This window comes from Myxine glutinosa, chromosome 2 (genome assembly GCF_964187855.1).
Source record: "Myxine glutinosa chromosome 2, kmMyxGlut1.1, whole genome shotgun sequence".
NCBI lineage: Eukaryota > Metazoa > Chordata > Myxini > Myxiniformes > Myxinidae > Myxine > Myxine glutinosa.
Window position 1 is genome coordinate 188,661,329 of NC_136262.1, and position 17,763 is coordinate 188,679,091.

At 44.3% G+C, this 17,763-nt stretch overlaps 1 protein-coding gene across 1 annotated transcript in view; it reads left to right on the forward strand.

Moving 5' to 3' along the window:
• Positions 1–17,763, forward strand: part of LOC137422512 (ceramide synthase 1-like) — a 47,742-nt gene that overhangs the window by 18,329 nt on the left and 11,650 nt on the right. Inside the window, exons 3-4 of the mRNA XM_068109247.2 lie at positions 5,049–5,229; positions 11,701–11,862. Coding sequence (XP_067965348.1) covers positions 5,049–5,229; positions 11,701–11,862 — 343 coding nt within the window. The remainder of the gene's footprint in view (positions 1–5,048; positions 5,230–11,700; positions 11,863–17,763) is intronic.

Genomic DNA, 17,763 nt, shown 5'->3' on the forward strand with positions numbered 1-17,763 from the left:
TCTTTTACACCACCTTATTTAACATGATATATTAGTTCTCTGTGACTTGTTTGTGTCCTTTTCGACATCCCTAAAAAACAATAAATTCACTTTTTGGAATGATTTTCGATTTTGTTTGACTGCCAGACGAAGACAAACTAAAAAATAAAAAATAAAAAATATCTCACTGCGTGCATGCGCGCTCAGGATGAGACTCCATACAATTTGCCAAAGTACTGCCAAACTGCATGTTCGTGATTCATATTCCGATTGGTGTTGTGTTGTGTTGTGTTCAAAATATGACATTCAATTAAAATCAAGTATGTCCTCGATCACAAACTAACATATTTGACAGATAGACTGCACGTGAAAAGGTGAATGCCTCAATGCAAATGTGTCCCAACCCATCTCTCTCTGTACCCACCGCACCCAGTCGAACCCAGCTGCTCCTGGATTCTGTGTCCTTCTCTCCTGACAAGGTGGAGAAGTTTTTGTCAAAACCTCGACGCTGATTCTGCAACTGGACCAGACGGCATCAGCCCACGGGTCCTAAAATCCTGCTCTGCCGCTCTATCTCACCCTCTCTCTTATTCTCTTCACCCTCTCTTTTGCTCAAGGTCCTCTGCCAGCATCCTGGAAATCAGCCAACATCACCGTTTTACACAAAAAAGATGCTAAAACAGATCCTTGCAACTACAGACCAATCAGCCGGCTCCCACTTATCAGCAAGGTCATGGAATCGATCATTGCTTCTGACATCAAATCCTCCTTCTTCTTCTCCAATGGCTTGATCTCTGATCATCAATTTGGATTCAGACCAGGTAATTCTACTCTGGACATGCTACTTCTGCTGTCTCAACAATGGATGGGGGTCCTCAATGCAAAACAGGAAATCAGAGCTGTCTCCTTTGACATATCACGTGCCTTCGATACGGTCTGGCACGCCGCTCTGCTCACCAAACTCTCCTCCTTTGGTATCCATGGAAATCTCCACGCATGGCTTGCGGACTTCCTCTCTGGTCGTAGTCAACGTGTGGCCCTGAATGGTTTTCTCTCATCTCCCCTTCCTGTTCTGGCTGGAGTTCCCCAAGGCAGTGTTCTGGGCCCTGTGCTTTTTATGCCTCCGCCCCCGAAGGTGGCTGGAATGGTGGTTGGCGGTTGTGGTGCCAAATGCCAAATGGTGGCTCCGCCCCCGAATGTTTTCGTGTTGTCCGTCCGTCCGTCCGTCCATACGGGCTAAACCTCGTTTTTCTCAGCAAGCATATGTCCAATTGAGAATAAACTTTCAGGGTAGGAGTGACACACATGCAGAATGTTTTTTTTTGATAATTGTGATGTCATAGGTCACGTGGTATGGCAACTATCTTGGATTAAACGGAAATAATTAAAATATATATTTATTGGAAACCGCTGAATGGAAAAATTTGAAATTTGGCACATTGTCAAGTACTCCCAATGGGGAACAAAAGCATGATCATGATGACATCATAGGTGAAGTGGTATACCAGCCAAAAATGTTTTAATCTAATTCCTTATCCTAAAAATCTGAAATTTCATAAACATGATCTATGACCTTCATTAAATTGAAATATTAAATTTATGACATCATAGGTCACATGGTTTGGCAGCCATATTGGATTTAACCTAAAATCTTTGAAAAAACATCTTCTCCAAAACAACCAAATCGATTGACTCGAAATTTTATGTTTGTCATTGACTAGGCATGTCGATTAAAAGATGATCATGAAAACATCATTGGTCACATGGTGTGGCAGGCATATTGGATTGAATGAAAATATGAAATCATTATATTTCTGAAACCGCTTACCCTATTGATGTGAAATTTTTCAAATGTTTCTTCAAAAAACCTCTTTTGGTGAAACCACCAAACTCAAGACCCTCTGCTCACCTTCACTCTTTCATTCCTCTTTTCTCCCACCTCTAGAACCAACTTCCTCATTCTCTTCAATCCCACTCCTTCCTCCAGGTCTTCAAAACAGCTGTTCACCACCATCTCTTATCTTCCCCCATCCAAAACCTTGATCTTTTTTACCCCCATCAAAACACCCCAAATCTACCTCTTTCATTCTCCAACTTCTTTCCTGAAATTCCTAGTTGTGTCAATTTGTTTTGTACAGTGTACTACTTCCCTCCCCCCTCTCCACCGGCCCTCTCTCTTACACAGATCTACCGACGTCCATGTTCTCTACTGTTGTTGTGCTTGTATGTTTTTTTCTCTCTTTATTTAATAATATTTCTATTTCCTATTGTCTCCCGCTCCCTTTATTTATTGTATGTTTTATGGGTCTGTGCCTGTTCTCGTGTGTAATGTGTTAGCTCTTACACGAGCCTTGACTCTGTATACAAAAATTAAAATAAATTAAAAATTGACAAATTGTAAAAATTGCTTAACCCTCTGAGGAGCATCTTGAAAGTAGTTTTCAGATATCAGTCCAATTTTATTATTAGTTTGGCTATAATAATCACGAATATGAATTGAAATTCAAGAGTAGCATGATGAAAATATAAGTTTTCCTATCAACAAAAAAGAAAAATTATGGTAACGACAAAAGGTCTTCCCCAGTTTTAGCGACAATGTTTGCCAATATACAAACATTTTAATCTAAAAGTACAGAGTAAATATCGGAGATACACCAATTGAAAGTTTAGGGACGTATGGAGCATGCATTTCACTTGCTGAAGAGGAGACTAAAGTCAGAAACCTCCACAAACAAACAACAACTGAAAATAGCTGCAGTAAAGGCTTGGCAAAGCATCTCAAAGTAAGATATCAAGAGTTTGGTGACGTCACTGTGTTACAGGCTTGATACAGTTATTGCATGCAAGAGATATGCAACCAAACACGTACTATTACAGACTTGGCATTTAATATGGAATATTTTTTTTGTGGGGGTGAACTTACTTTTCAAGATGACTTAGAACCAAAAGTTCATTGGAATTATGTTGAAATTATTCTAGATGTTGTTAATGTGACCTTTAAAAGAAACAAAAACCACATTTGACATTTCGAAGCAAATAAATTGATCCTTGAAAGTGATGTAAACTGATATCGAACTCAATTCACGGACAGTATTGTGTTAAACTTCTGTACGCTTTCCAGAAGTATCTCTTTATTTTGCACATTAGCGAAAAAAAATTTCAACAAAAACAAAAGGTAAATTATGACTGGGATTACGGACAGTAAAATTACAGTTCAGTACTTCGTGTAACCCCCACGAGCATTCAGGAGAGCACGTACACGTCGAGGCAAGGTTTGGACACGAGATTTGCCAAGGTTTGGACAGGAATCGCTTGCCATGCAGTGACAATAGTCTGCTGCAATTCACGCACAGAGGTCGGCTGCTGGTCCAAGTTGTCGATTTGACGCGTTAATTCTGCCCACAAGTTCTCTATCGGATTCATATCCGGGGACATGGCAGGCCACTCCATATGCTCTACACCACGGTCAGCAAGAAAGTGTTGGATCATGCGAGCATGATGAGGCCATGCATTGTCATCTTGGAAGACAAAGTTTCCTCGAAAGGCTGCACGAGCAAATGGAAGCAATGTTTCTTCCAGAATGACCCTGTACTTGAACTGGTTCAGGTTTCCATTCAGAGCAACCAGGTCAGTTTTGCCCCCTGCATGAAAAGCAGCCCAAACGGTCACCCCACCACCTCCAGCTTGGACTCTTGGCACTATACAATCTTCGTTGTGGGCTTCATGCACTTGTCTGTGCACTCGGACGCGGCCATTTTGACGATAGACCAGAAATCTAGACTCGTCACTGAAGGTCACGTGATTCCAGTGTCCTGGCTGCCATTGACGGTGCTCTCAGGCCCACTGCAATCGGCGCTGGCTGTGTTGTCTGGTCAAGCGTGGCTTTCTCAGGGGACGCCTGGCACGATAGCCTGCTTGAACCAGTCGTTGGTTGACTAGCCTTCTGATACAGGCACATTTTTCAGTTGCTGCCACTCAGCCCTAAGCCGATTAGCTGACTTGGTACGGCCATTGCAGACTAACCGGTGCAGCTGGCGATCATCTCTCCTTGTGGTTCTGCGTGGACGTCCTGGCCTCGGTATTGGAGTAGGGACACCCCTCTGAGCATTTCGTTTCAGGATCTTTGACACCTGACCTTGAGTGATGCCATACTGCCGAGCAATAGCACGCTGTTTCATGCCAGAATTTCCTAAAGCCACCACTCCATGACAAACAGCATTGTCAAGTTGACGGACCATCTCCAGAGGAAGCGGCAATAACTTTTGTAGACGTGCAGCAGTTGTTTTCCACTAATACAGAACGCAACAACCCTTATATACCCGATTGTGAAGCCAATCGTCAAATGTACCTGTCCTTACATTTTGTCACGCCACCTGTGATATAATCCTGTTATTGACTTCTTGCTGCGAAAGACAATCAGTGACATGGTTCTTTCAACAAAGACATCACCGAAGGGTAAAAGAAACTCACCAAATTGATGTACTGAGTTCAGAAAGTAAACCCAAGTCAAGAAAAAAAAAAAATTCCATATTAAATGCCAAGTCTGTATTTTACTTTAACTTAATCTTTTCCAACACTTATGTTTACCTAAAATGGAGGGACTGAACATAAAAAAGTGCTATTGTTCTACAATGGTAAAATATATGTGTATATGGTAAAATAAATAAAAGCTGAGCTTCTGTACTCTTGCCTCATATTCATATTTTGATCTCAAATCCAAATTTCTTGTGTATATAGCAATAATAACAAATTTGACTTCACTGTTCCAATACTTATGGAGGGCACTGTATGTATCCCTTGTTCCTTTAAGGGTTATAATCCCACCTTGCGCTACGTGCACGGGTTAACAATGTGGGGTAATATGATGGTTTCAGGTTAACCTCTCAACAATTTAAAGTGCTATGTTGATGTGTAAAGGTTCACTGGAGTTTTTAGTATCTTGCTTGCATTTAATTTCCTGTTGCCCATGTAGTAGTTATCAAGGTTCAGTGATGTGATTTGAAAGATCTTTGTTCCATCGAGGCTGCTTGATAACGTGCTTGGTGTGAACCTTTTTCCCCCCGAGGCAGGCTGGCAGTCACGCTCACTCGTGCCATGGGACATCTACACGGCGTACATGCTCCAGAGCAGTTTCTATGCCCACTCGGTGTTTGGTACACTCTACATGGACGCATGGCGCAGGGACTCTGTTGTCATGCTGGTCCACCACTTCATCACTCTCTCCCTCATTGTTTGCTCCTACGCCTTTAGGTGACTTTACCTACACTTTTTAGTGCTCCAATTGCATTTTGCCAATAGTAATGAAAACGTTATATTGTCGGAGCAAATAAGACGCGTCTTAGGAGAGGTGGTCAAAACGAGTCCCCCCCCCAAAAAAACTTTGAGTGAAACATGGGGTACACTTTCCTGCAGAAATTCAGTACCTAACAATGTATTGTTCTCACAACATTGTTCTCCATTGAAACAAATCTTGTCAATTCATTTGTTCCTCTTTTCTCACCTGTGGAACAAACTTCCACATTCTCTTCAATCTCATTCTTTGCTCCAAGTCTTCAAGACAGTTGTTCACCACCATCTCAGATCAACCCTCCCCCCCCCCCATCAAAAACCATGATTTATTTTTTCTAACTTCGTTAATTCCACCCAAGCTCTCCTCCTTCCAAATTTAAAATTTTTCCTTCCCGAGAGTTTTCTTCAGTACCAATCTTGTCCACTCCATGCGTCCACATCTGTCCACTCTTGTCCACATCCATTATTTGTCCAAGTCGCCCTCAAGTTTGTCCTTTAATCTCGCTGTTGGTGTTTTCCCCCTCCCTTTACTGCTCCTTTTTTTCTTTTGTGTCCTGATCCGTTCAGTGTTCTAGCTCTTCCACGAGCCTCGACTATGTAGACAAAAAAAACCCAAAAGATATTGAAATTGAGAACTAGTTGAATTTGAAACCTCTACTCATTTTTATTTTCTGAACATCCCATGACTCATTCATTACTTCCCTTCGTTCTTCGACGTTGGTTATGTGACAAGGACGAAATGATTAGATTTTGGTGAAGATCAGGATTCGGATCCGGCTACGAGAATTTTAAAAGTGATTCTTCACCATTGGGAGATAGGGCCAAAAACGATACAGAGCAGGATATCTCAGAAAGTTATGGACGGATATGGACGAAACTTTGTGAACCAGCTGGGTGTCTGACAAGGACAAACAGATTCGATTTTGGTGAAGATCTGAATATGGATTCGGAAACGAGAATTATTTAAATTTTTAAGTGATTCTTCACCATTGAGTGATATGGCTAACCAGGCGGAGGTATGTTCTCTACTGAGTGCCGTTCTAGTTTAATGTTGTAAACTCGAAGGCCCCCACTTACCTCCGCTAGGCTGAGCAGTTTTCGTTTTGTATCACACTGATAGGCCGGATTTGGATTCGGACCTGAACCAAAATACAGACTTGGCATTTAATATGGAATTTTTTTTTTTCTTGACTTGGGTTTACTTTCTTAACTCAGTATATCAATCTGGTGAGTTTCTTTTACACTTTGTTGATATATTTGTTAAAAGAACCATGTCACTGATTGTCTGTCGCCGCAAGAAGTCAACAACAGGATTATATCACAGGTGGCATGGCAAAATGTACGGACAGGTGCATTTGATGATTGGCTTCACAATCGGGTATATAAGGGTTGTTGCGTTCTGTATTAGTGGAAAACAACTGCTGCACGTCTCCAAAAGGTATTGCCGCTTCCTCTGGAGATGGTCCGTAAACTCGACAATGCTGTTTGTCATGGAGTGGTGGCTTTACGAAATTACGGCATGAAACAGCGTGCTATTGCTCGGCAGTATGGCATCACTCAAGGTCAGGTGTCAAAGATCCTGAAACGAAATGCTCAGAGGGGTGTCCCTACTCCAATACCGAGGCCAGGACGTCCCCACAGAACCACAAGGAGGGATGATCGCCAGCTGCACCAGTTAGTCCGCAATGGCCGTACCAAGTCAGCTAATCGGCTTAGGGCTGAGTGGCAGCAACTGACAAATGTGCCTGTATCCAGAAGGCTAGTCAACCAACGACTGGTTCAAGCAGGCTATCGTGCCAGGCGTCCCCTGAGAAAGCCACGCCTGACCAGACAACACCACCAGCGCCGATTGCAGTGGGCCAGAGAGCACCGTCAATGGCAGCCAGGACACTGGAATCACGTGATCTTCAGTGACGAGTCTAGATTTCTGGTCTATCGTCAAGATGGCCGCGTCCGAGTGCGCAGACAAGTGCATGAAGCCTACAACAAAGATTGTAAAGTGCCAAGAGTCCAAGCTGGAGGTGGTGGGGTGACCGTTTGGGCTGCTTTTCATGCAGGGGGCAAAACTGACCTGGTTGTTCTGAATGGAAACCTGAACCAGTTCAAGTACAGGGCCATTCTGGAAGAAACATTGCTTCCATGCTCGTGCAGCCTTTCGAGGAAACTTTGTCTTCCAAGATGACAATGCACGGCCTCATCGTGCTCACATGATCCAACACTTTCTTGCTGACCATGGTGTAGAGCATATGGAGTGGCCTGCCATGTCCCCGGATATGAATCCGATAGAGAACTTGTGGGCAGAATTAACGCGTCAAATCGACCACTTGGACCAGCAGCCGACCTCTGTGCGTGAATTGCAGCAGGCTATTGTCACTGCATGGCAAGCGATTCCTGTCCAAACCTTGGCAAATCTCGTGAACAGCATGCCTCAACGTGTACATGCTCTCTTGAATGCTCGTGGGGGTTACACGAAGTACTGAACTGTAATTTTACTGTCCGTAATCCCAGTCGTAATTTAACTTTTGTTTTTGTTAAAAAATTTTTTGGCTGATGTGCAAAATAAAGAGATACTTCTGGAAAACGTACAGAAGTTTAACACAGTACTGTCCATGAATTGAGTTCGATATCAGTTTACATCAGTTTCAAGGATCAATTTATTTGTTTTGAAATGTCAAATGTGATTTTTGTTTCTTATAAAGGTCACATTAACAAAATCTAGAATAATTTTAACATAATTCCAATGAACTTTTGGTTCTAAGACATCTTGAAAATTAAGTTCACCCCCACAAAAAAAAAAATTCCATAATAAATGCCAAGTCTGTATATTAGGCTTGTTTTTGTCGCCAAACCAACTCATCCACCAAATTTTGTTATAGTGATAGGTCGTCCACAACTTTTGAAATATCCTGCTATATATCGTTTTTGGCCTCATCTCTCAATGGTGAAGAATCATTTTAACAAAAATTCTCAGATCCACATGCGGATCCTGATCTTCACCAAAATCACAAAATCGAAACAATTAGGCCTTTTCACACACATGACCTGTCCACCAGATTTCGGCCGAAACCATCAATAACTTTTTGTGATATTTTGCTATATATAGTTTAAAACATTCTAGTAGCCGGATCCGAATTCTGATCTTCACCAAAATCTAATCATTTCGTCCTTGTCACATAACCAACGTCTCCACCAAATTTCGTCCGAATCCGTCCACAACCTTTTGAGATATCCGCAATATCCTTTTGAGATATTTTCAAAACCTTTTGAGATTTTTGAGATATCCACAAACAATGAGAGAGCCAAAAAGGATCCACAAGCCTGGTGAGCCCTTCACAACCTCAAGAAGATGCGGCAATCAGGCATGCCAGACGACCTCAAGAAGATGTGGCAATCAGGCATGCCAGACGACCTCAAGAAGATGTGGCAATCAGGCATGCCAGACGACCTCAAGAAGATGTGGCAATCAGGCATGCCAGACGACCTCAAGAAGATGCGGCAATCAGGCATGCCAGACGACCTCAAGAAGATGCGGCAATCAGGCATGCCAGACGACCTCAAGAAGATGTGGCAAGGCAATCAGGCATGCCAGACGACCTCAAGAAGATGCGGCAATCAGGCATGCCAGACGACCTCAAGAAGATGTGGCAAGGCAATCAGGCATGCCAGACGACCTTAAGAAGATGTGGCAATCAGGCATGCCAGACGACCTTAAGAAGATGCGGCAATCAGGCATGCCAGACGACCTCAATGAGATGCGGCAATCAGGCATGCCAGACGACCTCAAGAAGATGCGGCAATCAGGCATGGCAGATGACCTCAAGAAGATGTGGCAATCAGGCATGCCAGACGACCTCAAGTAGATGCGGCAATCAGGCATGCCAGACGACCTCAAGAAGATGCGACAATCAGACATACCAGACGACCTTAAGAAGATGTGGCAATCAGGCATGCCAGACGACCTCAAGAAGATGCGGCAATCAGGCATGCCAGACGACCTTAAGAAGATGCGGCAATCCGGCATGCCAGACGACCTCAAGAAGATGTGGCAATCAGGCATGCCAGATGACCTCAAGAAGATGTGGCAATCAGGACTGCCAGACGACCTCAAGAAGATGCTGTAATCAGGCATGCCAGACGACCTCAAGAAGATGCGGCAATCAGGCATGCCAGACGACCTCAAGAAGATGCGGCAATCAGGCATGCCAGATGACCTTTTTTTTTTTTTTTGTATACAAGATCGAGGCTCGTGAAAGAGCGAACATTAATCACACAGAAAGACAAACAGACACATAAAACAAATAACATCGGGAGCGGTAGACAAGATGGGGAGAGAGGGGGAAGGACACAAACACAACATTTGAGAGCAGGGACCGAGAGACATGGAGACATCGAGAGATCTGTGGGAGGGAGAGGGCTTTGGGGGGGAGGCATGTGAAGGGGGGGGGGGGGGGGGGTGGGAGAGGTATAAACATATGGACACTGCCGTGTGTGTGTGACCAAGACCAAGAAGAAGGTCAAGACCTCAAGAAGATGCGGCAATCAGGCATGCCAGACGACCTCAAGAAGATGCGGCAATCAGGCATGCCAGATGACCTCAAGAAGATGCGGCAATCAGGCATGCCAGATGACCTCAAGAAGATGCGGCAATCAGGCATGCCAGACGACCTCAAGAAGATGCGGCAATCAGGCATGCCAGACGACCTCAAGAAGATGCGGCAATCAGGCATGCCAGACGACCTTAAGAGAAAACTATTCGTTGCAACTGTCAAACCGATCCTCCTGTACGGCTCTGACGCATGGACCCTCAATTTCAGGAGGCAAGGCTCGATGGATGCTGCACACGCATGCTACAGATGGTCGTGAATGTAACATGGAGAGATCATGTCAGAAATAACATAGTTATAGAGAACTACCACGTGTCTCTCAAAAGATCAGGACTCGGAGGCTACGAATGGCAGGACACTGCGTACGGCATAAGGACCTAGGAGTTAGTAAGCTGGTGCTCTGGGAACCGGAGCATGGACAGGCCTCGAGAGGGGGGGCGTCACTTGACATACGTCGACCAGCTGAGGCGGAACACAGGACTTGCAACCACTGCATTAATCAGGTCGAGTATGGAGGATCGTGGAGTCTGGCACGCCATCATTGCCCGAGGAGACTCGACATGAAACAGGATTGAAAACAACCTCCATCCACCTTGCTTGGTGGAGGTAACAATGTATTGTCTGTTCTGTCATGAACAACAAAATATGAAACTTACAATTCTGCCTCGTGTATGTGGGTGTGACTGCCAGAATTATTCATTTCATATTCTGCCTGTAGCTGCTGGTTTGCGTTATTGTTCGGAGCATTATACCGCCGATGCAATGCCCTCTGTTGGTTAGGGCAGGAATTTGGAACTTGCCTACAGTACCGGTGAATATATTTGCCTAATTTTCGTGAAGGACACCGTGGGATATTTAACATTTACCGACTAATGTCGGCAGATGAGACGCCCAGCTTAATGTCCAACCGAGGGACAGCACACACGTTGATGAATCACCCTGCCTGTGGAACACCAGGATGACAGTTTATAGGTGGCTCGACATTCAAACACAGGCTAGACAACTCACAGGTGAGTGTGCGTACCTCCAGGTCATTCTGTCATCCCACATTCCAAGGGTGAATGAAAAGGGAATTCATACCAATAAAAAATTAAAAATCATTGAAATAATTTTCTTGTATTTGATGTCTTAGTGTCAGGAGCCTATCTTTTATCTCCGATGCATTTCGTCATTTCTCAAGATAAAAACAAAAAAGAAGAGTCGAGAACGGCACTCGGTAGAGCGCACACCTCCGCCAGGCTGAACAGTTTATGTTTTGTATCCCAATGATAGGCCAGATCTGGATTCGGACCTGAACCAAAATCGAATCGGCTTGTTCTTGTCACCTAACCAACTCGTCCACCAAGTCTAGTCATAACTCGTCCATAACTTTTATAAATATCATGTTATAGATCGCTTTTCACACGATCGATCCCTCATTGGTGAAGAATCACTTAAAAAAATTATCGCATCCGATTCGAATCTTCACCAAAATCGAATCAATTTGTCCTTGTCACATACCCAATGTCTCCATCAAATTTTGTCCAAATCCGTCCACAACTTGTTGAGATCTCCAGTACACAAACAAACAGACACACAGGGGTGAAAACATAACCTCCATGCACCATCGGGGGCGGAGGTAGAGTAATGAAACCCATTTAGATCTTTGCGGCTATCTCATATCCCTGGAAAAGCTGCCTCGCAGTGCTCTTGGGTTGGAAGATCTATGCTCTCCATTTCTTGGCATTAGTCATAAGCTGGATTTTCATTCCCACGCGTTAACGATTGCCAGTGCCCGAGTAGAAAAGTCGAACAGACCGATTCTCGTTTCTTCCGGGTTTTGTTGCAGATATCACAATGTGGGATTGCTGGCGTTTTTCCTGCATGATGCTACTGATATACAACTGGAGTTTACGAAGCTTAATGTGTACATGAAGTACCGAGGAGGGACTTACCACTCGATAAACAACCTCTTGTCCAACATTGGATGCATCTCCTTCGGCATTTCATGGTGAGCTTTTCAAGTCACACTTTTGTTAAAGGTGTCGTTTAGAATACATAGTTTAGATGAGGTTCCAAAGATATTTTTGTTTCAAGTTGCTATGTTTCTCATACAGTAACTGATCATCATCTGCTTATGATGTAGTTGCGTCTTATTTATAAGCACCTGGTTGAAAATAAGTTGCCCAGTTCATCGGCAGTTGTCCATGGAAGGAATGGCCTGAATGTTATTTTGTCCATTCTTGCAATTGCCCTAAGGGCCTGGTGTTGGCTTAGCGGTTAGGGTGCCGGCTTGGGATCCGAGGATCCTGGGTTTGAATCCCGGTTGATTGCTAAATTACCACCAGGGGGGTTGACTCAGCCTGTCATCCTTCTGAGGTCAACAACTGGAGGACCAGCTCACTGGTAATTCCCTGTGTGTCGCAAGAGGCGACCAACAGGGTTGGTGGCAGGAAGGACATCCGGCCATAAAACATTGCTTCAAAAAGGGGACCATGAAAGCCTGTTTGGAGTTTCAAAAAAGCACCTAAAGGACTCTCAGACTGTGAGAAACAAGATTCTGTGAGCTTTCATGTGTCTTTCACTGAGGAGAGGCTTCCCTCTGGAAAATCTGCCATAAAGCCCAGATCGGTGGAGTGTTGCAGTGATGGTTGTCCTTCTGGACGTTTCTCCCATCTCCACACAGGATCTCTGGAGCTCAGCCAGAGTGACCATCGGGTTCTTGGTCACCTCTCTTGGTCACCAAGGCCCTTCTCCCCCGATTGCTCAGTTTGGACGGGCGGCTAGCTCTAGGAAAAGTCCTGGTTGTTCCAAACTTCTTCCATTTAAGAATTATGGAGGCCACTGTGCTCTTGGGAACCGTCAATGCAGCAGAGATTTTTTTGTAGGCTTCTCCAGATCTGTGCCTCGACACAATCCTGTCTCTGAGCTCTGCAGGCAGTTCCTTCGACCTCATGGCTTGGTTTTTGCTCTGATATGCATTGTCAGCTGTGAGACCTTATATAGACCGGTGTGTGCCTTTCCAAATCATGTCCGATCAATTGACATTTACCACAGGTGGACTCCAATCAAGGTGCAGAAACATCTCAAAGATGATCAAGAGAAATGGGAGGCACCTGAGCTAAATTTCAAGTGTCATAGCAAAGGGTCTGAATACTTATGTCAATGTGATGTTTCACTTTTTTCTTTTTAATAAATTTGCAAAACTTTCTAAAATCCTGTTTTCTCTTTGTCATTATGGGGTATTGAGTGTAGATTGATGAGGGAAAAAATGAATATAAACGATTTCAGCTTAAGGCTGCAACATAACAAAATGTGAAAAAAGTGAAGGGGTCTGAATACTTTCTGAATGCACTGTATGTTTTTATCGTCCTTCATCTACAGATGGCACTTTCTCATTGCTTGCCGATCAACCAATCACAGTGTCCGATATCAACACGTGATTGTACTCTGGAGAATTGCATACTATTATCACACGCATGTAACGCAGAGCGGGGATAAGCAATTGGTTCACGCTCCGTCTGTCTGTCTGATCAAGGAACTACCTAATTTAAATTAGATTAATGAACAGGATTAAATAATTAAATTGATATATGTGGGAAAATTACATTCCCAGACCAGTCAAGGTCGCCCAGTTAGCTCAGATAGCAGAGCACTGGTATGGTTTTCCAGAAGACCTGGGTTCGATTCCTGGTCTGGGAATTTAATTTTCCCACATATATCAATTTAATTAATTTCAGTTCGGGTTTCCACAGTACGCATGCGCGAGGTCTGAAAGTCTGGCCCTCAACGCTTCGTCTGCCTCCTTGGATACAGGTTGAAGCATTGATAGTTGTTCTTCTTATCGTGTCCACGGACAGTCTATACATGGCACAGCCAAAACTGGGCACATTTTTACGCCTTGTTGTTGAATTCGGCAAGATCTGCAACAGTGCAGGGTTCCTCTAGCTATCGACATTGCAGGAGATGTCGCATGGTCTGTGGCTCAGTTCCACATTCGCAAGTTGTCGGGCTGGTTGTATATCCCCATTTGTTTGGTGACACCTTTGAACGACCTACACCAGTCCTAAGTCTATTAAGGCAGTTCCATATTATCCAGTTGCAATTAGCTCCCAGGTGAAGGCTTTCATCAGGTAGAATTTCCATCGCTGGGAGTTGTTCGAGACTGGCAAGCCGGTCTTTCCACAAAGCGATGATGGGGTTGATTGTAATGAAACAACACTGTTCATGAAGCTCTTCCTTGACTTTAGGCGGCTGAGTGTAGGTGTATGAGCATTTTGGAGTTGTTAGTTGATAATGATAGTTGAGCATAGAGGAGTTTGAACTCGGCAAAGATTTCTTCCTTCTTGTTCTGGTTGTTCCATGGATTTCTTCCTTCTTCATCCATTCCACAGACCCTATATTGTGTCGTCAAAAGGAATTTGTACATTCTCTCATTCTCTTTGAACATGGAAAGATTACATGTATTGCCCCCACCCGTGTCCATGCATATAGTGATGCCCTGGCTTTGGGGGAACCCCAACCCCCCTCCCTCCAAGGTATTGGTGCTGGTGAGTCAACACTTTCAACTCCACTCCAGCCAATCGGAGCCAGAGATAGTGCTGACTGAGTCAACCAATGGGTGTTCAGATTACCAATTACGTCATGACTGATGAACCAATCGGTGTCACTCTTACAGTCTTACAGTCACACTTACAGGCAAGCAGGCAAGAGCGCCTCCGTCGGTCTGCACGATCTGTCCATGTTCCACCAAAGTTCCGAACTCGCTCCACCAGCGAACAATTGTTATGCATTATGTTTGCCACTCTGTCAAAGCGCCTTTGGGCTTCTGGAAAAGCGCTATACAAAATAAATGAATTATTATTATTATTATTACAGAGCCAACTTATATATTGTCACGTCCTCAGGGTTAAGACCCCTGGGTGACGGATGACCGAAACGAGCTTTAACTCCGAGGCGTATTTCAAACTTGGCGGGATTATCTTTTCGCGCACGAGGGAAGGTTCGAAGTCTTACCTGATCGGACAGCTACCACGGGTTTAATGACTTGACCCACAAAAACAAATACGAGACAGCAAAATTCACAATACAAGAATGAAATGCCAAAAATAAAGGATTTAATGAAAATGAATGCCAGGATAGTAAAAACGAAATAAATGGTGAGGTAAAGCTAAATTCTAACTGAGGGACCATCCATACGGACACAGAGACACGACAAGGGTAGACAAATAAAATAAAATGTTTTTGTGTGGTGCATTGGCCGGTACTCAGGCTGGCGTCCCCAATCGGCCCTCGAAAGCCTGGTGGTTGTCAAAGGCGCCGCGCAGTAAAACACGCGAAGTCACACCCACAGCCAGTCGCTGGTGAAAGGCAAGCAGGCAAGAGCGCCTCCGTCGGTCTGCACGATCTGTCCATGTTCCACCAAAGTTCCGAACTCGCTCCACCAGCGAACACGGCACGAAGCACAGTCATTCTCTAGTGCTACCACGACAAAGAGAAAGAGCGAGCGAAGCAACCGTCCCTCATGCGAAGCCAGGACAATGACAAGAGCAAAAGGCAAACACAGCCGTTCTCTTCTAAAGCCAGCACAAAAGAGAGAGAATGCGATCGCCTCCAACTAACGCCAGGACCAGAAGAAAATGCGACCGCCTTTGACGAATGCCAGCACCAGAAGAGACCACGATGGCGTGACGGCTTCTTTTTGCTCTCCTGGCTTTCGAATGTTCCACCGCTGATGTCACACTCTGTCCTATCACCGACGTCCCATTACATCAGTCATCCATCACTCCGACCAATCACAAAGCTCGGGACGTGGTATTTAAAAATGTTTTTATCTGCAACCGCTTGTACGATTGATGCAAAACTTTCAACATAGGAGGGACTCCCCATGAAGAATATTTTATCGCTAACTCTGATGTCATAGGTCATGTGGTATGGCAGCCATATCGGATTATAACAAAATATTTGGGCATAATGTTCTCCGAAACCGTTCAACAACAATAATTGAAACTTGGCATATGTCATCAACTCCCAGTGGAGCATATGTCATTGGAAAAGGTGATAACGATGATGTCATTGGTGAAGTGGTATTCCAGCCACAATTGGTTGAATTTAAATCCTTATCCAAAAAATCTGAAACTTCATATAGTATCTGATATATGACCTGATATGAGTGAAGAATTAAATTTATGACGTTCATAACCCATGCCAAGAAACTATGTGCCATAATTGGGTGCATGGATTATATGGGTATATGCGGTGACCATGCGCCATAACAGCAGTGGCACATAATTGTAGCGTGTTCAGTTAACGATGGTATTTTTGTTCAGATTGAACGTGCGGGGCGAGACTATGCACTCACTCTACGAGTGACGTTCTAGTTGGCAATGTTTCCAGGGATTAAATTGTTTCAATGAACTTCAATCCTTTCAAAACTAGTTTTGGTAATATTTTCAGGAAAAAAACATTATCGTTGGGGATGGAGTTGAATGGTGAGGTTTGAATTGAAATCAAGCAGGTTGGTTTTGAAGTATTATGTGTGTTTTACATAATAGGGCAATGCCATCCCGTAGGGCAATGCCATCCAGAACAGCATTTGTCTGTCCGTGTGCCTCACAAATGTACACCAATCAGAGCTGAGGATCTGGTCACATGACGGGGGGACAGCATTTAGTAACCATTACAGTTGCATATTTTACTAAAAGGAAATATAATAACCTTCTGTGGAACGTTTTTGGTCCCAGTGGGTGTCTTTAGGTAGGTAGGAGGTTTCAGAAATTCAATATAATTATGATTTTGAAATGCGATCGACATGGACATTTTTCCCGAATCCCGAAATGAATAGATGATGACGGTTTGCTGGTTTGATATCTCAATACAATCATGATTTAACATTATATTTTGATATACAGTATTAATTCAATAGTATTAATTTGTGATTGGAATGATGAATGATGCTGTTTGGAATGAAAATATAGAGAACGGATTGTCATTGCCTGACGTTGGACTGAAGGTGGCACAGGAATGTGGAATTTATTGGTTCATGGTTTTGCCATTCGCCGTTTCCCCCTACCTCCCCCCCCACCCCTTCCAAGTCATTCACGAACTGGCTGTCCATGCCTGAAGTAAAAAAAATAAATTAAATGCTTACATTATTTGCTAACTGGCCTCAAATTTGGCCTCCAAAGCCAGTCGCTGACTGGGCATCCTCCGTCGTGCGAAGTCCTTCCTTGGCACACCTGAGCTCCTCACCACATACAAGGCTTTCATCCGCAGCTCAATGGAATACTGCTCTCCCCTCTGGGCTGGTGCTCCTGCCTCACACCTAGCTCGTCTTCACGCGGTTGAAACCAAAGCGTTCAGAATCATTGTAATCTCCCGCGATGAAGCTAACTCCAAGGGCCTTTCACTCACTCACCGCAGGCAGGTTGGTGGTCTTTCCGTCTTCTACTGACTCCTCTCTGGCCTTGCCCCCCCCCCCCAGCTCTCTCTGGGCTCCGTCCCCCAAATATTCCTACAGGTCGCACAAGATCTGCCTGCAACCCTCTTATGGTTAAACTGCCAAAATCAAGACTCTCTGCTCACCTTCACTCCTTCATTCCTCTTTTCTCCCGCCTCTGGAACAAACTCCCCCACTCTCTTCAATCCCACTCCACCCTCCAGGTCTTTAAATCAGCTGTTCACCACCATCTCCTGTCTTCCCCCATCCAAAACCTTGATCTTTTCTAACCCCGCTAATTTCACCCCAAATCCACTTTTTTGAAATACCAACTTCTGTCCTGGAAGTCCTTGGTGTCCTTGTGTTTTATACTTCTCCCACCCCCCCCCTTCCCACGCTATGGGAGAGCCCTCTCCCTCCCACACATCTTCCCTGCTCTCAAATGTTGTGTTTGTGTGCTTCCCCTTCTCTCCC